Below are 26,173 nucleotides of genomic sequence, written 5' to 3' on the forward strand. Positions count from 1 at the left end.
ACTATGTTCTCTTAAAAAAAACAAAAAAAACATCCTTATATCTGTGAGGACATTTTGTTCTTGTAAGGACATTTTAGCTGGTCCTCATAAATCTAAAGGGCTTTTTTGGGGGTTAGGTTAAGGGTTATGGTTTTATTCTGCATTTATTTGTGATGGTTAAATTTTAAGGGACTATGGTTAGGGTAAGGGACTAGGGTTAGGATAAGGGACTATGGTTAGGGTAAGGGACTAGGGTTAGGATAAGGACTATGGTTAGGTTAGGGATAAGGGCGGACTATGGTTAGGTAAGGACTATGCTTAGGATAGGGACTAGGGTTAGGATAAGGGACTAAGGGACTGTTAGGATAAGGGACGGGGTTAGGATAAGGGACTATGCTTAGGATAAGGGACTAGGGTTAGGATAAGGGACTAGGGTTAGGATAAGGGACTAGGGAATGCATCATGTCTTTGAATACTGTGCAAGATTGAGTGTGTGTGTGTGTGTGTGTGTGTGTGTGTGTGTGTGTGTGTGTGTGTGTGTGTGTGTGTGTGTGTGTGTGTGTGCATACTTTTATATGTTTCCTGTTTATGACCTTTTCTGACGTTGAGTGGTTCTCGTGGAGACCAAAACCTGGTCCTAATGATTTGAATTATGGTTAGGTTAAGGTTGGGGATAATGGTTTGTTTAGGACGTTCAAATGAATGGATGTCAATACGGTGTCTCGAGAAGAGTAGCTGCAAAAAACCTGTGTGTGTGTGTGTGTGTGCGTGTGTGTGTGTGTGATATGACATTTGAACCCTCCAGCCTTGTTCTTGCATCCTAATTGTGACACACGTGTATCATCTGCACAATCCATTGATATGATGTAAACACAAGATTCATCCAACCACCAAACACACATGAGATGTGACTCTCTGTTTAAAGTCCAGACATCTGCATCTAATTTCAGTCTCCTTGTGCCGTGTGTTTATGCTTTTCTCATATCATTATTGTGCAGAATGTGAAGTCTGTTTGACTAAGAAACGCACAAAGGCAAAGTCACATTTTGTTTCCATTTTTAAACCGTTTTTATTTGTCATTTGGATTCAATTAAATTGCATTAAGACACTATTGAGTAATACTCAACAGGACTTAACCCGTTAGATCTGGTTTTCCAAGCATTACAAAAGATAACACTAGATCTTTCCACTATTTGAGAGATCTTTGTCAATTTTTTAACCTGAACTGTTTTCTGATCCGATCCAAAATAAATAAAAAAGTAAAGTTATCGCCTATAGTTTGCCCTGAAATTCATCTACATGTTATTGAATGATTTCACACACAGGTGAGAACACTACTCTGCTACACCCTATAAATCATGTAGGGTAAAAACATTATATTTCATTATTTTCTCACTTTCTCACTAAAACTATTTAAGGAAGGGAGGACAGAGGAAGAAAGAAATGCAACATTACAGAAAAACTGTCATAAAACACCATGATCAACAACACACTTCAGAGCTAAAAGAATGTGAAGGGAGTGCAAATATTAATCTATTACTATAATTCTTTGCCACTTATCTTGTTCAAGGTCAGCGTGAGCCGATGGTATTTCATGCCGAGAATGTAAAACATAAATCAGCCGGTTGATTGACGGCTGGTCTCTGCTGTGTTCCAGCTGAAAGTGATATAAAGGATCAGAGGGAGGAAGGAGAACGTCCATCATGGGTCATAAACAGGATTTCAACCTGCAGACTGGTAATGCCTTGCAGCCATCAGGTTCCTCCCATCCACATTTTGTGTTATCCTCCTCTGAGCCATTAACCAAAAGTCTGTACCATACACCGACACTTGCGATGCTTCTTCTCATAAGCAGGAGGAGGAGTGCACGGTTTGATCCCAGAGCAAGAGGAAATTTGCCAGTGTCAGAAATAGAAGCTCATATTCCCTCTTGATGAAGTTACTGAGTCACTGGATAAACTCTCTGTGAAAGTGAGTCACGTGTCTCACAGAGACAGTCCGTGTCAAACTGTCCTAATTATTGGGAGCAATGAGATTCATTGAAATGAATGGTGCTTACAATATTATTTTACACCAAATGAAGACATTAGGAAAGCAGCAGACGTGAACGCAGTCATTATTTAGTCTCATTCAGTCCTGGTGATGGAGATATGCCTCCGTGAGCTGCAGTGACAGGGAATTCACTTCTGGGGCCTTCTGGCTTTACTAGCACATAGTATAATATAGTACCTCCTCAATGTGGGCGGAGTCATCACAGCACAGCCACAGGAAACTGCTGAGACATTGTTTTCTACGCGACACACACAAACTAGTGACGAGTGACTTGCAAAGCAGGCGGGTCAGACTATACATTGGGAGGAGAAAAGTGATTTATTGGTACGTGTACGTCTGCTGCATCTCTCTGTAAGCTGGAGCATGTTAAATCAGTTTCCTGTTGACATTTACGTCACAGAAGACGGACGGTGAGACTAAGCGTTGTTCATACAGGAGTAATCAGACTATGACTCACTGCATTATCCAGGTATGTTAGTCCGATTAAGACTAGTTTGATTTTAGTCGGACTAACGTGTTTACTTGACGTTAAGAAAACCAAATGATTGTCTTAGTCATACTAAAGTCAGACTTGAGTGACATATTTTACATCATGACTGATGGAGGAAAGGTGGAAGCACCACTTAGCTCTAGTAATGCACGACGGCTGCATAAAACTGGAATATGGCTGAAAACTCCAGAATTCCACAGGAGAAGATAAACGTTCACAACTGGAAGCTTTAAGAGCTGAGGCACGTTTCCAGGAAATAGTTTAATGTGACATTTTAAAAATGTCTTTCCACTGCTTGAGCAATAAGACGGGTGTGTTAGTCAGTATCCCGCTACATGGATTTCATTATTTGGCGAAGATAATCCTGCAGATCCAGAATGATTACACGGCAGGCGTCTTTCTATCCTGGAGTTCCCCCTTGGACAAAAAAGGACGTAGTTAGTGTTAGACTTCACCGAGACGTTTCAGTGTGGCTCTACACAGGAGGTTGTCGCCATCATTTGTTACCTTCGTTACAACATGACAGCTGTCACCTGGAGAAGATCAAACACAAAGCTACTTCCATGTTCGTATTTTATTATTCATTTCCGCCGACAGCTGCATATTGTGATTTTTGGTCCCCACTCTCTCTCTCTCGCTCATTAGGGCGTAGCTGGTGCCCATCAGACTGCTTGTGTAAGACACCTTGAGTTCGGCTCTTCTGTTTATGTGTCGTGGCGCATTAGTAAATCCAAAAAGTGTCCGTTTGGCAAGGTTTCCGCCCCTTTTTTCATGCACATATCAGACTGGCTGCATCAAGATTAGAGGATTTGTCTCCAAAATGGCGCACGGCAGGGTGTGGTGCAGGCTTTTTAAAGTAAAGATGCTTCTTTAAAAAAACAACAACAAACAAAAACAGATGCCTTCTCGGGGTTTATAGACCAAGATAATACAGGCTCCTGTGGTTTTGTGCCAGCGCTCTCAGACTGATGTTGGATTTAACCTAATTGGTTCCTCTGCCTTTATCTGCCTATAATTTGGATTTTAAGGAAAAAAATAAAACACCACACTGCAGCGGGTCTTGTCACAGAAGACATTTGCATACTAATATAATGTGAAAATGAAATGAAATGGATTCGGCGACAGTGTTTTGTCATAGTCATCTGAGTGGAAAAACACGCACCCATCCGACTTATTACAACACGGAAGCAGGTAATATTTAACAGCCTTGAAATGAGCTGAAAAACGAAGCCTTGGAGGCTTATAATACAGAATACACAACATATATATAATCTTAAGGAATGTTGAATGTGTTTGATTGTGTCTGTGAAATGATATACAAAAAACACCAAATACACCTTTTAAAAAAAAGAAACCGTGTCTAGATCAATGCTGGTGCAAAAGAAATGTCTTTTATTAGACTTGGTTTGTGATCAGAAGCAAAAGAGATAATGTGTGTGGTTACTCTGTAATGAGTCAGAAAAGAAAGAAAGAAAAAGACTCGGGCTGTTAAGCTCATTGTATGCTTTGCGCCATTACAGGTTGTTACGGTTGTTAGGGATCCATGACTCAAATCATTGAAAATAACACGGGTAACGTCTCATTGTGTGGCTCCATTTTGGGAGGCAACGTTGTTGTGAAGAATAAATGTACAAATCATAATGGAGAAGCTGAGGCAAGTCGGCCACTGACCAAACAGCAGCTGCTGAGTTATTCTCCAGCTCATCATGCTCCACAGCAGAGTGTGTGTGTGTGTGTGTGTGGGGGAATAAGACTTCAGGCTTTCACAGACATGTACACTATTTCCTGCAGTCTCAGTGTGGCCCCAATCAAATTCATACAGCCCGCCACTTAATATCTAATTATAATGAGTTATTTCTATGTTTTTTTTTTTATGACTAGATCAATTTTGCATCATAAATAGGCTTCTATTGTGAACTATTTTATCATTCCATATCATAATGCATCATATTATTATTTTGACGGTTTGACCTATTTCCCCCCCTGCTGAACACACCTAAGTCCACAGTTTGGACTGTTTGTATTTCTATTTTTCGACAAACACTATATGGTATTATGTCTTGACAGCTTTTTCATAATTGTGACTCTCCAAAAACTATAAAAATGAAGGGCAGTTTTCTTTTGTTTGGACAGAATGACCTCACGAACAGACCTGCCTGTACCTGCGTGGTACATAATAATAATAATAATGATAATAATGATAATGTTAGGGTGTTTTTACAGGTGATTTAGAGCATCAGTGAAGTTTGCCTTCTTGCAGTGTGTGTTGGCGGTGGTGTGAGGTGCTGATGATGCATCAAAAGCTTTTCCAGACTCCCATACTATACAGGATCTTTTTATTTTATGGATAGTTGTCAAGACATGACAAGAATTGAGGTGATTTTAACAGTCACTTGGTCCAATAATGTTTAACCAAGGTTTTTTTGAAATAGGTCTGGGGCAGGTCAGACTCAATCTCACATTTCTGTGCCCTCATTTGTTTGTCCTTGTATTCTTTAAACGCCATAGTTACAGCTGCGTTTGCTGTCTCTTTTGCCATCAACTGGACTGAAAAGGGTTACACAAGGGTTACACAAGTGTTGTACAAGCGATACAAGGTCGTCCCACGTGTATGTCTCTACGGACGCCAAACTGGAGGACAACATGTACATTCACTCAGTCATCATCTGCCGCTTTATCCTCCTCGCGGGGGGTGCTGTGGACATTGGGCGATAGACAAACTCCAAACTCCATGCAGAAAGGCCCTTGTTCCAACCGTTGCTCCAACCCGCTGCAAGGCGAGAGTGCTAACCACTACAGCACCGTGTGACCCAAAGTTAAAGGGTGTTCTCACTAAATTGTTGCTGATGTTGACTGATGTAACAAGCTGTTCACAGGGGTCCAATGCAATTTTTACCCACTGTGGGAATGCCAACCCTGTTGCAACACCCCTGCAAGTCTTTCACCTCTTTGTCCTCCTTCATATTCGTATTAATGGCTCTGATCTGCAAAGTTGCACCCTCCTGTAGACTTTGAAATGGTTTTTAATGAGCAGTAAACCTGGGATGAAATTCAGGTGTCTGATTAACAGCCTCTCCAAAAATAAGCACAGTGCTAACAAACAGCTGATAAATAGCCTTGTTGGTCACTGTGATCTCAAAGCTCCTCTGTCTTACACTCAGGAGGTTCTACAAATTATAGACTTGTTGTGACGATAAAAAATGGAACCTCCCAAGGCCATTTCTCAGCCTCGTTTGTTTCACAATTATATCCTGCTGGAGCTCCCAGTGCAGCCTGCCAGTGCTGGAAGTGAGAGTCTGATTAAAGCCCATGAAGAAGAATTTCATGCCCTGCATATACAGCAAATGTGACAGATTTGGTGAGTTAAAAGCGCCTGAGCATGACCGTCATGTACTGTGTGTCTATGCATGTATCTATGACACTAACATGAACAAAAGATGCTGCATGAACAAAGTGCAACAATCGCTGTTAACAGAGTCCATTAAACTGTACCGATTCTATAATTAAATCCATCTTTCTTGTGTACTGTGCACTAATAAGCATTTGCAGCAGAAGAATACAACTCCTCATAACTGGCATGTGTCCATTTCTGGGAAGTGTTGGCCTGTGGTGACATCAGGATTTCAAATAAATAAATAATAATAATAAAAAAAAACAAGTTGAAATCAGCAAAACAAGAAACACTTGTCTCGCCTTGCAAAAAAAAGAGTAAACACTGGTCTGTCCTTGTTAGTGGTCTTGAATTGTTAATGTCCAATTTACATTTTGTCATTTAGACCCAACATTTGCATTTCCTCTTATTTATGCAGCTGTCTTTCCCACGTCTTCATCAAAAAGTAAATCCGTGCAGTTCCCTCAAAGCAAAACACCCCATTAATTAAAAAAGAAAATAGGCCGCGCGGCAAAACTGATGTAATGAATCTGTAATGTTATGGCTTTCATTTCCATACGCTGTGTTCATGATGGCCAATTGCAGAAACATTTGCACATGAGAGACGTAGTGAAATGTAAAAGTTTCAAAGGGGCCAGTGAGGTGGCATAAACGCATGATCGGTCATTATTTCTCATGCATTGTAAAACTGTTCATTATGCACACACAAAAAAACTAAAAATAATGATAATATGGCAGCAGGGTTACATCATGAGGGAAGTGATGTGTCCTTATTGTTGGGTGTTCTTGCTTTTGTTGTGTGGTTAGAAGAATCCTAACACATCCGCCCAGTTATTGAAGACCCTATGCTCCATTTGTGCATCTCCGTGGGTTTATATTTCATAAAGATTAACTTAACATAATTACACACACAGTATAGTTGTCTCAGCACATGTGTACTCAAGCTGCAGGTCTCATCCTCTGCCCAATTGAGAACAACAGCATGCCAGTGCTTGCAGTTTGGACCGAGTTGTTATGTTGGAGTCAAGATAGACACAAATAGTGCAACTTTTCCCGGATGCTGTGTGAATCTCTTTTCAAACTAAAGCTACCTTTTTTGTTTTTTGTTTTTGAGAGTATAAGAATGTAGCTGATGAAATGAAAATCAAGTTTATATCTACAGGCACATCAAATAAATGAATAAAGTGAGGCATGAATATTTCCTGGTTGGTGCTTCTCCACCCTGGGTCACATGTATGCAATCATTAGTGGGTGACAGGATCACCACAGGTACATGTATACATTAAAATACATATACGTATTAATATAGCCTAGTATTGGTCATAATGTGGTAGTGCTCTATTTACCAGTGTACTTGTATTTTCTCATGTATTCATTAATCCCATTATTGTATTTTTACTGATTCATTTAGAAAAAAATAATAATAATTCAGGTCATGTCAGTACTGCACCTCAGGCCATTATCACGCAAGTATTTTGCATATAGTTGGCTGTATTGTGCAATGAATAACAAACGTTCATTTTTAAAGTTAATAGATTACGCATTTATTTATTTATTTATTTATTATTTTGCAGGCGGTGATTTGCTGAGAAACAGTCGCTTGCCCGAGGGCACGGACGTGAGCATGCGAGTTTTATTTTGAAGGCGTTCACCGGAAGCGATGCATTAACCTCTCGGGCTTGACTCTGCTGTTGTGGGAGTGGGTGGTGCTTGCCGGTGCCATTCGACTCCGGGTCTGATGCACCAGTGGATCCCAGTGTGAGCGGCGGCGGCGGCGGCTGTAGTTTGTCAATAACAGTCGGTCTCTACGAGCTTCGTCTTCACAACACGACCTTTAAAAAGCTGCGCTTCGTCCACAGCGTGTCCACGCACCCCGACACCGGGACACGACTGGGAGACATTTCCCCTCCGCTTCTGTCTAATTTGTCCTGTGAATTCAGGCCAGACTTGACCTGTCGCGCGTTATTATCGGGGTTTTTTTTTGTGTGTGTGTGTGTGTGTCTCGTGTTCGAGGAGGTGAAAACAAATGAAAAGAAGGGAAAACAAAGCAGACTTTGTGAGGACAGGATGTGGACAAGTGAGCGATGATGAGGACGGTCACCTGTGAGACTAAGAGCAGCGAGGTGAGGTCCTGGTCCACGGTCATCATCGAGGTGACGGCGAACAAGTTTCACTCATGGAGGCTGTGAACTGACAGACAGACAGACAGACAGACAGACAGACAAGAGGAGGTGAGGCGCGAGAGCAGCTGCGACACCGCGCTTTGTCCCTCACTGTTGTTTTCTGTCCTCACTTCCGCCAAACGAACACAAAGTTGGACCATACGGGAGAAGTTTCCAGCGTGTCCGCTCAAATCCACTCACTGTCCTTGCTGCTGCAGTGTGGGGACCACACCAGGTTCAGACTCTTGCGTGGAAGACCACACCAGGTTCAGACTCTTGCGTGGAAGACCACACCAGGTTCAGACTCTTGCGTGGAAGACCACACCAGGCTCTGTGTGAGGCTGCACGTGAACTCAAGTCCACTTTAGATGCGGACTGGTTTCCGGGCAGTGAGTGCGCAGCGGAGCCGCCAGTGCCACTTGACAGTCGGTTTGTTCTTCATCACTCAGAGGCAGCGACATGGAGCTGACACGGCAGAGCATCGTCATGCTGCTGGCCTGCGTGGTCCACAGCTGGGTTTCTGCAGAGGAAGGTGAGTCTTGTTGTGTTTTTTGTTGTGTTGTGCTCTTGTTGTTGTTGTTGTTGTTGTTGTTGTTGTGTGGTTGTGTCACGGCGGAGTGAAATGTCCAATTAGCACCACATCCTGTTCCTGTCCAAGTGTAAAGTGCAGTAAAACCGCAGAAGATCTTTAAAGGCGTGTTGTTCTAACATCACACAAGAGCTTGACCCATATATGGACATAATCACAGAAATATCATAGCAAGGTGTGACATGTAGAGTGTGGTTTATCTCCTCCCTCTTTATTGTGTTATATAGTTTATTTTGAAGAGGGAATGACGTCAAAGAAGAAAGGATCCTGAGTTCCAAGTTAAGGTCCCTTCATAGAGAAGTGGTACACTCATTTCTGCTTCTGTGTACATGCGTTTGTAATATTCACACTAAATTGGGGTCTCCAGGTGCCCCACACACACATAATCAAGCTCACCTTCCGTTCCACCTTTCGTGTCTTTGTGTTTGTGTCTCCTAAGCGATGGTTTGCACAGGTGTGAGAACTGCCAGACCTTTCCTTTTGTAAGCACTTTTCACCAGTGCTGCGATGTTTGTAACGCGCACACTTAGTGCAGATGGTTAACGTCCACGAGAACCATCCTGGCAACATTTGCGGATGTGAAAAGTACGAGCTTGCTGAGATAAACAATAGGTTTCCAGTTTATTATTATTATTATTATTATTGCCGTAAGTCCAGGAAGGATTTCAGTGCAGTGAAATGCACAAGCTGGATTTAAGTGTTTTACAGACATCGGCCTTTAATTCCATTGCATTTATGGATTTGCTTAACTTTTTTTGCATATATATCTAATGGTGACTGAAATTGCGATTTGTGATATGAGAGGGAATGGTAATGTAAAGTCATTTTTTTTTTAGTATATCTGTACAATATTTAATCTGAAATAGTCATTTGGAAATTGCTTAGATTTTCCTTGAAAGCCATCAGAAGGTTCTGCGGCTGCTTCCTGGAGGTCCTTACCCATCTAACCCTAAAATCAATACTAAACCATTCACTGCAAGTGGGCTAATGCAGGGTAGCAAGAGTGGTTTCTGTGGGGGTGACGTAGAGCTCTGGATGAGATAGTTAAGCTTTTAAATCCAACTCGGAGGAAAAGGCCTCCGCTGCTTGTTATCGAACATAAAATCTGGAGTATAATTTAGTTTGGTTTCTGGCAGCAGATTTGACATTAAAACCGGCTTTGTTTGACCACGGAGGAGCAGATAATACCAGGAGACTGAACTTATCTGTCGTGCTGTTAAGAAGTTGTCTGCTTTTACAAGCCGAGTAAAGCTGTGCATCATCAGGCAGCATTACAACAAGGCGAGTGTCTGGGTAATTTGCTGAACGCCAGGGTGGAGGAGTGACTGTTTTCGTGAGTCACACTGACAAATCAGAAGGCGAGGTATTCCATTATTTCTCAATCTCTGGCCATATTGCTGTTTTTCATGATATTAATAGGGGATTTTCAGCTCTGCTGCAACAAATAGAAAATGTTTTTTGTTCCTTGAGAATGTCTTGGAGACGTGTTTACGTAACCGGTCTCTAGTAGTAATAGGACTGTGTTTACAAAGGATCAAGGGATCACCACTGGGTTTCTTCAAGAGCTGTTGAACTGCAGGGTTTTTTAAATGGACCTCACTGCTGTGTAGGCTGCACGCTGTTCCTGTGAAGACTACTGCGTGTTCTCCATCATGCTTGTTCTCATTGGCACAGTCTGTGCTACCTTTAGTGATACAGTATGCAGACCACTGGCATTTCTCCATGATAGAGTGCTAGCAGAACTCGGCACGAGCGGGAATCAAACCCGACAATGCTGAACTGTAGATCAGTTAAAAAGAATCGTGAAAACTGGGGCTGAGCGGATATGATGTGAGTGAAGGATGCAGTGATCGTCCATTTGAATCTAAAAGAATAAAAACAAGCCAAACTCGTGAGTGTGATACTGTTCAAATGAAAGCCTACACTGGACCGGTGTCGGTGTTGGTAGATATCAGTATCAACTTGACCTCCCACTAGTACATGCTGGTCTGATTTGTTGGAAACGAACAAGTCTGCCGTGAAAACAATGAGCATTTTCCTGAAGTTTGCTGAGTCCAGTCAACAGTAGCTGTTGACAGAAGCACCATGAGCACGCATGGCTTCACACACACACACACACACACACACACACACACAAATCTGTCAATGCCATGTACTTGCTGTACTTAGTTCTTATAGATGGGGATTTACATTGTGGCTTCCACTATAGACTGTCAACACATGGATGAATGTGACATCAACCATGCAGTTCTTGAGGGTGTTTTCAAGCTTGGATTGGGTGCATGTGCACACACACACACACACACACACACACACACACACACACACACACACACACCTATGAGAGGAAGATGTTAAATCACTGCAGCCACCAAAGGGCTGAATTCTTGTGGAAAAAAACCCATTGTTGACTTTCTTTTTTCACGAGTAAAGACTGGGATTTTCCCAGATGCTTCTTTTTTCTCTTTCTCCCTCACTGCATGGAGCTTTAGTTCTGTCTTCTGTTTTTCTCAGGGACACAGGGGACACTTGACCTCAAATCTTAGTGTGGGAAGTGTTGTCCTCCAGGTCATCACTGGCAGAATGATTGAAAATAGAATACTCGTCAGAACAGTCACAGTTGAGTTCTCTCTTTCCCTGTTGCTAAACAAAATGCTGGCTCCAAGCAGGTGTGACACAGGCACAATGTGGAGAACAGGGGCATAGGCGGTGCTGGAGCTGGAGGACTAGTGTGCTGTCTGGTGACTCCAGAACATCTCTGTCTTGCCAAGAGTGAGCAAGATGTCTGATTTCCATGCCTTGGGTAATAGCCTTCTCCTCTGCCAGCACACTGTGGATCAACCCCTCTTTATTCTCCACCTAGTAGGGAATTCTGTAATGAACTGATGGGAGGGCAGATGAAGCTCGCAGCTGCCAAATCTGGGCTCCTTTTCCAACTAAAGGATAAATGACTCACTTACACATGCCACTTGAGCGTTGGGCGCATGGATCTCTCTTCCTTCTGTCTCCATGAAGATTAAAACACAGACCTCCCGATCAGATAACTGCTTGGGCTGGAAATTGATAACAACCCTTGGGTGGAAATTAGTAACAAGGATGCACACATATTCTCCCTCTCACGTAAACACACGCTCTGCATATAAAAATGGATCACGCCAGAAAATGATAGGTTGACCGAGAAATTGCAAAGGCCTAGTTTTCTCGGTGTTATTTCTTATTAATGTGACTCTGTTATTATTTGAAAGCGCGTTTGAACTCGTGCATTTTTGCCATAAAGGTTCCGTCTCCTCCCACACGCAGGCTCACTAACCTACAAAGTACCCATTTTGTTTTTTCTCCCTGCCCCACTTTATTCCTTCCACATGCAGTTGTTCTCTCTCTTCCCTATTTGAGTATGCAGCAAGTAGACAAATAAAACAAAATAACCTGTTTAGGTCCGGAGTTATCGTGATGCCAACGCCATTTTCATAGAGTGATGCACAAGTGATGTTTTGTCTCATTTCCATGGCTTTTTATCATTTTACAGCCGGCACTCCTGTGCTGAGGTCAATCATTTAAAGGTGCCATCTAAAATAATTGGTTATTTTGCTGCCAAAACAGTGACCACAATTTATCTGTTGGTATTGTGAATTATCTCAATTAATGTCAAGCAGTAAAAGGTTTCTTAAATATGAGGTATACCTGGGGTTTGTTTGCATATTGTATAATCCTGATATTAATTACATATTCAAGAGATTTTGTCTCCATCTCCTACTGAATATTATGTTGTTACACGAGAGGAACTCTTTCACAGCAGACATCCTGACATGGTGCAGGTGTAAATAATGAAATGAATGTTTCATGGTCCTGGTGTCTTACATGCTTCAGCTGAACAGACCCGCCGTTGACGCTATCAGCAACACCTGTGCCTTGCCCTAAACGCGGCATGTCAAAATGTCTGCTGCGAAGCGGGTCTGCAGCACGCGGCCTCTTTTCGGCTTTTCACGGTACATTTCCGCCTCGTTTGCGCCATTTCGAGTCATTTCCATGGATGTTGCGGCTGCGATTCTGGTGCTCATGTGTGATTGTCTGCTGAGTCATGCTCTGAAGTTAAGGCAAAAGGGTTTATGTCTGGAAGAGCATAAAAAAGAGCAGTATTGAAAATCCATCTTTCTTTACATTGGCAGTGGGAGAGCCTCCTCTCCAATATGGTATGTTACAACAGCTGTTACTTCCTCTTTACACACCATCTTTTAACAAAGTACGCAACAAGAGAGTGCAGCTGTCCGAGTGATTGTTTGGCATGGGCCTGTTTTTATTTTTGGACAGAAAATGACAATGAAAAGGCATCAGTGTCATCCTGTGTCTTGCACACATCACACATTAGTGATGAAGGTGCCCACGAGTACCGGGGTCACAGAGGACTCTTGTGCAGTTGTGTCCGCTGGGAGTCGTAAGAGAGGCCAACACACATCTGTAGCTCGCCTTGACAAAATACTGTGACGTTCACCAGCTGCTAATATCCAGCCTGGTAAACACACCGTAGCAGGCTCAAGGCTCGTATTTATATTATCTCCTGACAGGAGACTGCTTTTAGAAGGCAAAAGTGAGATCAGTCCTCAAGGACTCTTGTTAAAGGGGATATTCTCACATCCTGCACTCAGTCTGCTGTTTATTCCTTTACCTCCTGACTCCTCCACAGTATAACTGATAAAGCATAGAGGTCCAATATGGGGTTTTCAATGGCAGCCAATGGCCAATTATGATGCAGATTCTTGTTTTTGGGCATCTGATGAAATGTAATATAATCAATTAATCTGTCAATTAGTTGTGTGGTCCATAAAATGTGGATCAGTGTTTCTCATTGTTAATTATTTTATTGTTCACTGAAGCAAATAGATATAATTTTTTATATATAATTTTTGTTTTTCAAATAGTTGGCAATTATAGTAATTGATTAATCGCTGCAGCCCCACTTTACTTAATCATTTACTGAACACCTACATTCTGACTCTAGAATCAGATTACATTTTTAATTAATTGGTGCATAAACGGATTATTAGATACATGAAATAGGCCATCATTCAACTTAACTTCTGTCAAATAAGCTTTTGAATAAAGATGTCTTGTTGACTTTGCAACATTCATCAAGTTTCCGTGAATAAATAAATAAATAAATAAACGTTTGTTCAATTAATTAAGTAATAACACAACTGTTCAGAGTGGGCAATAATGGCGCGATTAATCAGCCTGACTGATCAATCGGCTTGACAAATGAATCAGTCTCCCTTCAGAATCTAAACTCTAAAACTCACCAAGAATCTTAAAGAATCTTAAAGCATCTTAAATGCATTAAGGCTGTTTTTATCTGGGAGGCCTCACATGAGCCTCAATCCGTTCTTTCACAGACATGTATCCTTTTCTTTTGCTACTCTCTCCACGTCCTCTGTCTCCTTGATGTTTGACTGCTGCTCTCCTGTTTTCTCCTGCTGACTGTCTCCCCTGCCGTGGAAATGTGGATCGCTTCCCAGAAATCCCTTTAAACGGAACCGGTTTTTTAAGAAAGGGATTTGCATTTAAAGCATCCCCCCCTCCCCCCCCTCCCTCAAAAGCCTGTAGCCCATCATCCTCTGTACCTCAACCCGATGATTAGTTTCCTCAAGAGTTAAACAGGCTTCCAAGTGCCACAAGTGCTCTCAGTCCCTGTCTTTCTCTCACTCTGTCTTTCCTCCTCTTATAGAACGATGCACATGGCAATCTGGAATTGCAGGTGCATGATAGTCTCATTGAAAGGATACAGCACCATCCCAGCCCATACATCCATGTCAGGCGTTCACTTTGGAGAGCTAGCCTGTCCTCCACCCACACTCTGCACTGTGAGAGTGGGACACAATGGGGACAGGCTGCATCGGAGAGGGAATGAGGCCACAGCCTATCAGCCATAAGCACCAAGGAGAATGGCACTTTTAGATGGATGGGGGTTCTCTTTGAAGTGAGTCAAGGAGAAACGGGGAGACCGGCATGACAGAGCAAAGCAATGCAGTGCAGCTAGGGCAAAGAGAGTGCATGCCCCGCACACTGCATAACGAGCAAAGTCTGTGTCTATTACCTATTTGCATTCTGTAATCATGCACACCTGGGGCAAGATCTGTGAGATATATGTGATGGGCTGCATTTGTGATTATAATAAAGGGATTTAAAAGGTCTTTAATTAGACGACAACAACAACAGAGAAGGGAAGGTATTTATCTCGGGTCCATCTTTCTCATTTATCTTGCACATAATCACAGCTGTTACTTGAGGCGTACTGAGTATTGTATCGGAAGAACTATGCCCTGTGATGTTTTTGTCATTGCACTCAAAAATAGAAGGAAATCTCGAAGAGGGGGGGGAAAGGCAGCGTGACACTGGTAAGACGTCTGAGCGTGAATGTGCAGGAATTAATTTAAGTAGCATCTGTATGATAAAAATCCCTCTGTTGACGCGTGCATTGTGAGTCGATGTGTTAGGATTTGGATATTTTTCCTCCCTGCATCAAAGGCTGACCTACATCTGGTGTTTGATATGCTGGTTTTAAGTTAAAATGCAATTGCTTTGGTTCGGCATCAACCCAGAGAACATGTGCACATTTGCCTCCACCTTAATGCATGCACACAGCTTCAGTAGGTCTCTCAGGGCCTGCTTTCATACACTGCACTGAACCAAGTGTCTCAGAGACATTCTTGCAGGCTAGCCAGCCTCCGACAGTTTGCACACAGCTGCGAGCTACAAGAGGAAGCCCAGCTCCAAAAAGCAATAGGTCAGTTCAATTAAAAAAGCATTAAACACCTTTTCTTGGCAGCATGCTGTCTTGTTTTAGAGGAGGTCTGCACACTAATGTTGCCTACATAACCATTACCTCAAATGGCAATTGGGGACCGCAACAAATTCTTATTTTCATTATCGATTAGTGTGTAAATTAATATATTAGTCTGTTGACTCAAAAAGCAGGGAAGGATTAGTGTTGTTGAGGAAACCAGAAAATATTCACATCTAAATGTTCTGTATTTTTGCCATTCACCCACATCTATGTACAGCGGCACCGGGAATAGAACCCACAACCTTTAAGTTGATAGACTCGCTTAAAGCAAAGCTGAAAAGCAGATAACTTGTTTTTATTTTATTTTCTTTTATCCACTCATCCTATTCAGCTACTTATCAAAACCTTTATTTGACTCACATTTGTGATTGCCGATTAATTGATTAATCATTGCAGCCCTGTGGTTTGTCCGTGTTATATCCACTATGTGGTTTTATGAGACCAGACAAATGTGTGATTTTAACGTTCACATAGTTTGTGAACTACTTAATTTACTTATTAAAACACAAATGACTGTAATAATGCTGCTTGTACTGAAGACACTGCCTCCCATTATGTAAATATGACTCTATGTGTCTATGCTGTGTATAAATGTTGTTCTCACCAGCAGTGATGAAGAAAATGAGCTCTCGTGCGTCTGTTGTCGGTTGAATATGAAATATTGTGATGTCAGAGTAAAAGAGGAAGAACTCGCCGCGCTTCTCTTGTGTTTCCACTCAGATGTGTCAATCCTTAGATGGTTTATTTAGCTAGAGTCTACACTGTTTGCTTCAAGCTGTCCACCTCCCACAGCAGATTAGTCACTGAAGGCTGTGTGTGTGTGTGTGTGTGCGAGTGGAAGACGAGATCGTAGGCTCGGCTTTATTGAAGGCTTTGACGGAATTTTATTTTAAGTGCAGCGGTTGTCGTTTTTAGAGCTCTCGGAGAATATGTAGGCTGATCACAGCAGTAGTTGGAGCTATGCGGGTTTTAAAATGAGTTAGGTCACTTGTTGTATATTCATTTACATGCTGGAAGTTTTCCACTTGGAGAAATTGGAGTGAATCTGCTGCTGCAACCTTCATTGTTGTCTCATCACTTCTGCCTGCAGGTCAAAGTTTTGACATTTTCTAAAGGAACCCAGGCTTTTGTAGTCATGGTTAAAAGACTCAAGAGATGCAAATGCTAATTATTAATCTATACTCTTTCAACTGGCAGCCTAATTCTGATTATTGAAAGGCACACCACACACGTGGGTGGCAAACTCTCCTGCTGAATAGGAAGATCATCCCAGATTTCAGCTCTGCGGGACTCCATCCTAAGTGTCCATTCTGATGAGATTCTGACCCCAACCACAGGAGAAAACAGGAAGATGTAAATCCCTCTTTATGAGGAGACTGAAAGTTTTTTGAAAACACCTTCCCATGGTGACAACTTGGCTCATCGCTTTGGCTTTGCACACAATCAGCTGCCCTCCGGCCCTCGACAAAGGAGACAGCTTCACTGGCGACTGCTTGGATCGTGGAGGGCAGCGGCAGAATGGCGATGCACGATACCTCAAGGCTAAAGAGCGGCGAAGTGTTTGTGTGAACTTGTCAGATCTGAATTTGGACTCGAGGGAAAACGTTGACAGCTTACATTTTGAAACCGCTGCACACGTGACGCGGCTTCTAAACTGTTTTTGTAATAGTTCACAAGAGACGGCTGACGCTCATCAGGAGAGTCTCCGTTCTGCCGTGTCACTCAACACACTTCTCTGATACTTTTCAGAATTGCATGACTTGTATAAAATAATAGACGACATTAAGTTTTTATTAGGATGAAATGAGGGATGTCTCTTATTTGCATGTGTTAGTCACTGACCCCAACACCAGTGTGGGTTTGAGTGGGTTAGTTAAGCCTCTTTCAGGCTAAAATGAGTGGGTGTAACCAGGACTTTTGAACCCGGGTGATTAGTCAACACCTCCTCTACTGTTGCCAGTGATTGATCACTATTGGTCACTATTTTGCATCTTTTACATCAGTCCCTGTTTGCTGAATTGTTCCAATTGATGAAATAGAAAATATCTAGTGCTGTACCGAGATGTGTAGGCGGCTCATGGCGAAGAGGAAAGGAATTGGGCTTGTAACCGGAGGGGTGCAGGTTCAAATAAGATGAGATAAGTTCCTGTGCCCGGCGTGTGTGTGTGTGTGTGTGTGCAAAATTAAAACATTGAGAAAAAAAAAAGCAAGGTTCGCCATGAACATTCATGGCCACTGGCTACGCCACTGGCTGGAAAATGAAAGTGTCTTGTTGTACTGGAATTGGTGCAGGAATTTGCATTGCTTCCAAAAATTAAGCAGATGAAGAAATGATGGCGTTCACCTGGGTCTTGCAATCAAAAGCCTGCATGCATCGCAGAGTCGTTAAACATGTCCCCAGTGGGGAAAACAACATTCTTCAAGCGACAGATGGAAAATAAAACATTTTCGATTTGACCTTTGTGTATTTGCAGTCAGACGGGTAAATGTGTTGTTACTTCCCCTAACTGTGACTGTCGACTGCTGTCTCCTCGGCTGGAGTTTCATTTCTCAGTGTCTTTTCTTAATTGGATGAGCTTTGAGTTTTTGTTTACCTCCTTTTCCTTTGCTCGTCTACAGGTGTTAACACTGTAGCCTTTGATAGTACCAAGCAAAGTCAAACCTTTTATGAAAAACATGCCTGGAAAGAACATCAGAAATGTCCTTTTAAAACGGCAAAGAGCTGAAACGTGCTGTGCCGTAACCCTCAATTCACCAAAGCTTTGCTTTAATGGTTTTGGAGCATCGAGGTGAGAAGAAAAAAATACCTATTTATTTTCTCCGTAGAGAAGAGGGCAGGATAAAATATTGAGAAAGGGCAGCATCTTTGACCAGATAAAGAAATGCACAACATGTTAGAGCATTTGGTGATGAAACTCATTTTGGTGCAACTCCAGTTCGACAAAGAGCATACATGCAGGAGTAATCGGACTATGAATTGCATTATCCAGGTATGTTAGTCTGACTAAGACTAGCTCGATTTTTAGACACTGGTTTTCACCTGAGAAAAGAGAGATTTAGGGGTTTAGTTACTCTTAAAGTCCATTAAGTTTCGTTAAGAGCGGCGCTGTTTTTCTATATATTAATGGATGTTAAATTGCAGCAGTCACCGTTATTGCCCTCCAGTGTCGTGATGTGTCGCTGGCAAAAGCCTCTTGCAACATTTGGACTTGGTGTTTGTTTTGAGTTGTTGTTAAAAAACTCTCTCTCCGTACTGTTTGTCATGAGTCTTGCATGGATGAGGAAAAAGATATCGTTGGGACCATGTGTGCGGCATAATTTGCAAGGTAAGGTATTCTGGTCTGTGACTTTAAATTCCCAAACGACGTCCATGTGACAGAATAAGTTACTCTTTTAGATATGACCTCCTTGTTTTGTCTTTGCTGGTCAGAGACTTGCACTGTTCTGTGTCACCTTCACTCTCCTCCATGTTTATTTGTGTTATTCCCTACCTGTATCCCTGTTGCATGGAAAAAGCAAAACCTAACGCTCTTGTAGTTATAGTTGTTTTAGAGGCAGCAAAACAAACGACAGTATAAAATAAAAATGTTAGACATTCTTTCTGAGACAAGGAAGGTAATGTGAGGTGAAATAATCAAATAATAATGGAAGAAAGAGAATGTAAACGTCAAAGGAAAGTGGCAAACATGTCAGAATGGAGAGTCTAGTTCTGAAAGGACATATTGTGAAGAGAGCTGTAACAAGTAGTCCGTTAAATCAGCAACTGCCTTTGATTATTTGCCATATTTGAATTAAATCAGACAAGTTGTCTAAGGCCGACTTTAATTCCAATCTCTTTTTTTTTTCGTTTTCATTTTTCATTTCTCTTTATTGATTGAACAATCCACAATCAAGTTGACAGTGTACCATGCACCACTCCAATCTGTGTATCTAAAACACAGGATTATTTATTTATGTGAAGGATTTGCATTAATATAGCACTTTTCTCGTCTTGATGACCACTCAAAGCTACTTTACACTGTCACCGTCAGATTCTGTACGGCCTGCGGCTTCAGTTTTAGAATGTATTATTTATGGCTGGGGACGGACTGGGACAGAAAATCGGCCCCGGTCATGCGTCATTCCCGTTAGCTCAGCTGGAAAGATAGTTGTGCTTTGGAACCAGGGAAACCAAGGTTCGCAGCCCAGTCCTGACAGACAGATACATTTAACTGCTTATTATGTTATCTGACTCCAGATGTGTTTTTTATTGATCACTGCTGCGTGGCTTAGATTTGGTTATATTGCCATTTAAAAAAAAGGTCCAAAGGAAATCTTAATATTTTCAAATCTGGCCCTCGACACCCAGTGTTGCCATTCACCCATTCACTCGCACTTTCAATCTGTGCAGCCAGGAATCGAACCTTGGTGTTTAAAGATGGCCTGCTCTACCACTGAGCTGCCGTTGCTGTATGTTCTGTAATATATACAGTGTAAAGATGTTCACAGTAAATGCAGCCCAGCATTTCATAGGATAATGTAAATGTAGAGTATGTAATAGTAATCCCTTTGAGACGGAAGATCAGATATCACTCGGTTCCTCTCCTCTTCTTTTTTTCTCTTTATACACTCATCAGCTCCAGACTCTTTCCACTGCAACAGTTGATATGAGTATTATTATAGACATTTAATGTACTACTACTCACTATGGCAACAGATGTTTTCCACTTTATTTACCTCTTTAATGCATTTCCCATTCCTTCAACTATTAATGGGACATACAGTATATAGACTTTTATATTCAGATAATAAAAGTCTAAATCTATTATGTTATACAATGAGCAGACATAGGGCAAAGTATTCACCGAGCGTGCTGTGGATGTTTGTGATATTTTGGTATCGTGGAAGACTTAGATTTAATGATTAAATGAGTTTACACATTGCATTCAGAATCTTTACAGTGTGGAGAGAGTGGGGGGAGGTTTGCATGTGCTGTAGACTTTTTGGATGTTGGCCCAATCAGGGGGAAGTGCCTTAAAGGACGCCTTAGCTAATATTATTATTATCATTTTTTTCAGTCAGAGGCTCAAATAAGGGGCTGCATAACAGGCAGTTAAAGATAAATACTGACTTTTATTTGAACTGTGAATCATGTAGAGCTTCACTAGTAGAGTAAACATATCTCGCTGGAAATGAGCATAGTTTGAAGGAAGCATGGCTGTGCAGAAATGCACAGGTTTTACGAAGGGCAGTAAAAAATGGAATTCTTTAAAAAGACTCCCTTTCGCAATGTATTCGTCTTCTTATAGGATTTGGTATCAGGAAGCCACCGGGTTGTTGGTGTAGCCTCAACAGTGTTTTGAAGATGTCTGGCAGCTGGGTTATTTTTGAAGTTGGTTCGAAAAAGCAGTGACCAAATTGGAAGTAGAATTCACCATGTGTCAGATCAATAATCAAAAGGAGCTGAAACGTGCTGTAAATCAAGGCACTACATAAAAAGGCAGTGCAGGAGGAAGGTATGTGATTAAAGCTTGAAGTTTTCAGTGAACATATTATGAAATTCTGGGATAAATGTCAGATAACTAAATATTGAGTTCTGCTCTTGAAAGAAACAATTAAATTCAGTTGGGTTTTTTTTTACTTTATGGATGGAAAATAACACATCTAAGAAAAATCTTTCACAATAATTGTTACTGAATTTTTGCCCAGTCTAGTATAGAATAAAAATATAACTGGACATGACCAATATTTTGCACTTTGTGTAACTACTGTACACAGCTCGCATGTTAAATTTAAGTCAAATCTTTTGCCTGATAATCCAGTCACAGACACATTTTGCAAGTCGCAGCTAAGCGCTCCTCATAGGCCAGCGATCGGCAGTTGCTAAATGTGAAATATTCAAAGATAAGCTCCATGGAGACCCACCAGTGCCTCGCCAGCATGCTGCAGACCACAATCTCATTATCAGCATGCTGGAAAATGGACGGCACAAAACACCCCAGCCAGTCAGAGACCAGAATTGGTGATTGGCATCAACAGCTGTTCATCAGAAGGAGGAATTCCGCTTTGATTCATCCTGGTTTTCTCAAGGTTTTCCGTGATGAGACATACTAGTGTGGAGAGTCAAGTGTTGTAGCGTTTGACTCACAATCATTGCACAAAGCTCTTTAGTGTTCACTTGGCTTTAGATGCACGAGTGCTGTTCAACAGTTGACACTAAAGGTCAGAACTCATTATTTGTAGGCGGCAGTATGAAGAGGCACAGAAACAAGTCGATGTCTCATATCCTCTTAACCTTAATCTCTCATTTTATGTTCGGGGTCAAAACATTTTTATGCCACTCAGATTTAAGTCAATGTTCTCTTTGAACGCGTGCGCCTTGAATAATGCAGCGGTCTCTACTTTTGCATCGCCGCAGTTACTTGACAGACAGTCGCGTAACCTGTTGTTCAATCTTTGCTGCGGGTGGATTTGAACAGACTGAGCAGGTGATTTGCCCTGAGACACGATCATATGTGCAGCTAAACAATAACTAGAAACGAAAACAGATTCTCAATGCCGCACTGACTTTTTAATGAGCCGAGGAAGAGACGTCTTCTAATCTCTCATTCCAGCTCTACGGTGTGAACTTTGAGACTCATGGGGAGTCTTTGGGGACATTTTCAAGTGGAAATGATTAATGTTATGACTGTCTAGTGACCCTCTATTGGCTGTGTAAATGTAATCAAAAACAAAACAGTGGGCAGGTATCATAAACCTGTGCTCAATCCGCAGTGGCTCAGGTCAGTCGGTGTGCATCCTCTCCAGTAGCATCTTTGGTTTCTGTCCAGCACGAAGCTTCCTCTCTAACTAGGTCTCATCCTGTTCTGGGACAGAAACCAGCTTCTGCACTAATGAATCCCCCGCAGACAAGAAAAAGGGAAAAAGTGTCAAACGCGAACAACTTGTCTTCATCTCACCTTTGCTCCTGTCATCCGCCTCCATGTCAGTCCGGGGCACATACTTGAAGTAGCCTGGGGTATTGTTGTACATAAGGCCACGAGTTGAATTGGCCCCCACCACGTCGGGAGACGGGAAGGGGGACAGGAACCACAGGAAGCTGAGGTCTAATCTCACTAGACACAACTCTTGTCAAAGATACACAAACACAGTGTGTACACACACTCGCACACTCGCATTAACCACCTACACTCACCCTAAAAACACTGGGAAACTCACTTTAAAGGAACAGTACACTTTTTTTTCTTTCATTTGCTTTCTTGTTGTGCACCCATGAAGTCTGTACTTATTATCGGTTGTGAATATGAATGTGAATATTATGAAATGCTTTGCCTGACTTTCCTAGTAGCAACTTTAATATGGCATAATTTAGTAATTTTACCCAGGAGCAATGTCTGACTATTGACACGTTGAAATATTAACTCCACTACCAGCACAGACAATTAGATTTCACTCAGATAAATCATGTTAATTGGTCATTTTTAGAGCTTGTAGGTGATTTTTTGACCTTTGGGCAGTCCCGGGTTCGCCGCTTCCTACCGTTTCCTGTCTTTGTGCTTAGCTAAGGTAGCCATCCTCACACGAGAGCTGTATTCATATTCTCACGTAACTCATGGAAAGAAAGCAAAATAGCATATATGTATAAGCTTCGCTTTAATTTTAAATGTGTAAGTATCAAGTAGCTCGAGGCGCCAGAATATCCCATAAGCATGTCTGATTTCAGGGTCCCGGCTTTGCACAATTTGAAACATGTGGCGGCATAATCTCCTGAAACACGAGGTTCAGAAAGAAACCTGGAGGACATTAAGGAATGATTTCATGACTCAAGGAACCAGGACAAACCTTCATATTGAACATTGGCAAGGAGTAACTTCACTTAAGTTTGCTCAACTTCAACTTTATTGTTATCCCAAAGGGAATTTGATCTGCGGGGGCAGCAACATAAAAACAAGACAACAACGCGCTGAACCAGAAAGTGAAAAGCATTAAAAACAAGATCCATGTTCTCTAAAGTGCTGTACTGTGGAAACAGGTTAAATATAAAGAATAGAACAATCTAAACTCATAAAGGAAAGCAGTAAATTCAGCTTGTCAACAGCCATGAGAATCAAAGGAGCTCTGGCACAAACTAATGTCTTTATGAGGCGGGTTGTCGGGACAATTAAGTATTTGTGGGGCAACTTGAGCCTTACTGGTAAATCGATTACTGGATGTGTTGCTGCCGGACTTGCTGCACCCCTATAACCCTTCACACCACTTTGATGAGATTGGTTAGCCTATTTTTACTGCCGTACCAACCCCACGGTGCAACGTTCAATCCCAACCCAACGAACCACCGCGATACATTTCCGCTTTGATTTATTAAATAATTAGTGTGGAACAAACACAGCACCTGATTGCTGTGTGTATATATGATAATGACACTGAGCTGTTACTGGTCTTCACGCTAACCACAGAGGAACTTCGAGCAAATAAACAAACCCCAAACCGTCCAATATCACTTCTCCGCTTACATTTCTCATTTCCACCGTCCCTGTTCTTCCTCCTCCGTCTGCATTTCTCTAGGTGTATGAGGGTAATTGGCTCTGTTTCTTTAATTAAAATAAGGTCTAATTGTAGTTGAAGCAGGGCAAACCTTCATAAGCCTGTAATTTCTCTTTTGCACTCCAGAGCCTCAGAGAAAGTGGGAAAGTGTGCAAGCCGTGTTGAAATGAACACACAGGGAAGTTGCGAATGTTCCTCTCGAATGTGTGGTCATTTGTTAAGGCTGATGACAGCGGCATAGGAAATGAGGGCGGAGTACTGTATTTGCTGTATGTATACGTCCCCTTTGTCAAAAAGTCAGGTTTTACATTTCAAAAGAAAACCTCATTCAACACCCTCCGCTGTTGCAACCTTTCATCCAAAGAACTTAATACCTTTCCCTCGGCTGTGTTTTCCCGACACGGTGTGATGAAAAAATAAAATAGTAGCATGTTAAAGGTCCACTGTGTAACATTTTAGGCATAAATTGAACATACGCAAGTTTGTGTAAAATATAGCTAGTAGGAGGATTGATGTTTTATTTGTACTTTATCCAAGGGCCTGTCTTTACGGAAGCTGCCACTTATAGCCATGTTTCCACCGAGTGCAGTGGTTTTGGTTTGTGTGTGTGTTCTTATTAGGATTTTAGAAACCAAAATCCTACCCTGTCTTTGGGGTACCAGAGAAATGCTACGCTACGGTATGGGTGGAGCTAGACCCACGACAGTCGGCTGATTGGGCGGCACAAAAGCGCCATGTAGTCTAATCTCATACAAAGGCGGCTTCTGCTATCGTGTTGGGCCCAAAAGGACAAACCAGCCAGAAAATGAGTTTTGTGTTTTGAAGCAGAAGCTTTCTGCACAATTACAACAACATCCTTTCTGGTATGGAGTTCCCCGACGTGCTTGACAAAGGAAGGAAAAACAAAAATGTGTTCATAATTTCTCTTTACAATATAATTTAACCCAGTTTTTTTCCTCAAAGGGTCATTATTAGTTGATGCTTGTCAGTGCCGGTATCAGTTTAGACTCCTCCAGTGTCTGTTATTGTGGACAATTGTACTGTAATTACTGTACGACTGTTTGTTTTGGGTTTTAAATACGGCCACATGACGAATTTTCATTGTTTCTACATTTTTCTAGCACTCAGGGCAATTTTCCGGCAGTGGGTGGCCACCTCTGCTGAAAGAATGCAGGGGAAACGCTGGCTTCCTCTTAGCAGGGCTTAAGCCTGAGTCTGCTTCAGTGAAAGGCAAGGCCATGCATGCACATAATCCAAACACTCACGCATCCTGTCTCATAAACCTTAATGATAGAGCAACGATAAACAGTGATTACCAAGCCTGGGGCATCGTGTTTCTTTTCCTCTTCTTCTTCAAAAAAAATCAGCATATGAAAAAAGAGACAGGTGTTCATATGAAAAGTGGAGAAAGGGCCATCCTCACGCTGCAGCCTTAGTATTATGAAGGTGTTTGAAATGATGCTGGAGTGAACTCGAGGTAGACTCATTGCAGGGAAAGTACCGGTCTGAATTGTGCCACCCAATTATCCTCCTCATCCACCTCTGTCCTCTTTTCCTCTGCCTCTCTATAGACTTTCTTTTCCTCGTCTTTATCGCCCGCCTTAAATTGTTGTTATAAAGCGCGTGGGCTCGTGTGGTTTTTCAAAGTAGAAGAGGGCAAGAGCGACGTTTGTGTTTATTTCCAAGGGGTTTTTGCACGAAGAGTGAAATGAAATCGCAGAGGAGAAACGGGGACGTACAGAGGAGAAAATTCATTTGAGTGACGCTGTCCATTTTCGTCTCGGCATGTCGTAGTGACGTACCTGATGATTAGTGAAGTCACGTTGTTCATATGCTGTGGATTCATTTGTTGGCAAAACCAGGATTTAAAGACTCGGATGTTAACTCTAGATATTGTTCACTCTAAACCTTTTATGTTTAAATATTTTTTGCAATAAAATGTTATCGTTTAGCCGTTAAGCATGTTTTTATTGTGATGGACTTATAGATGTGATGTGGTTTTATAGAACTTGTGATATGTGATATACTAAGTGCAGTTGAACAACAGATGAACCATTTATTTCAAGAGTAGAATAACCAAATGAGGGGGTGACAGATATGAGTTTTTTTCTCTGGCCAATCTGTGTCGTGGATGACACAATATACGATG

The 26,173-nt window shown here is 41.8% G+C and overlaps 1 protein-coding gene across 5 annotated transcripts in view; it reads left to right on the forward strand.

Annotated features, from left to right (window-relative positions):
- The first annotated feature begins 7,626 nt into the window (after positions 1-7,626).
- Positions 7,627-26,173, forward strand: part of LOC122779597 (ephrin type-B receptor 4a-like) — a 41,294-nt gene continuing 22,747 nt past the window's right edge. The window contains exons 1-2 of one of the 5 annotated variants that reach the window (XM_044042092.1): positions 7,627-8,371; positions 8,403-8,606. In XM_044042092.1, coding sequence (XP_043898027.1) covers positions 8,534-8,606 — 73 coding nt within the window. In that variant the 5' untranslated portion in view covers positions 7,627-8,371; positions 8,403-8,533. Of the gene's footprint in view, positions 8,607-18,628; positions 18,828-26,173 lie in introns of those variants that run through there. The other 4 variants (XM_044042093.1, XM_044042091.1, XM_044042090.1 and 1 more) reach the window with 4 other exon arrangements.

Source organism: Solea senegalensis, linkage group LG13, assembly GCF_019176455.1.
Source record: "Solea senegalensis isolate Sse05_10M linkage group LG13, IFAPA_SoseM_1, whole genome shotgun sequence".
Taxonomy (NCBI): Eukaryota; Metazoa; Chordata; class Actinopteri; order Pleuronectiformes; family Soleidae; genus Solea; species Solea senegalensis.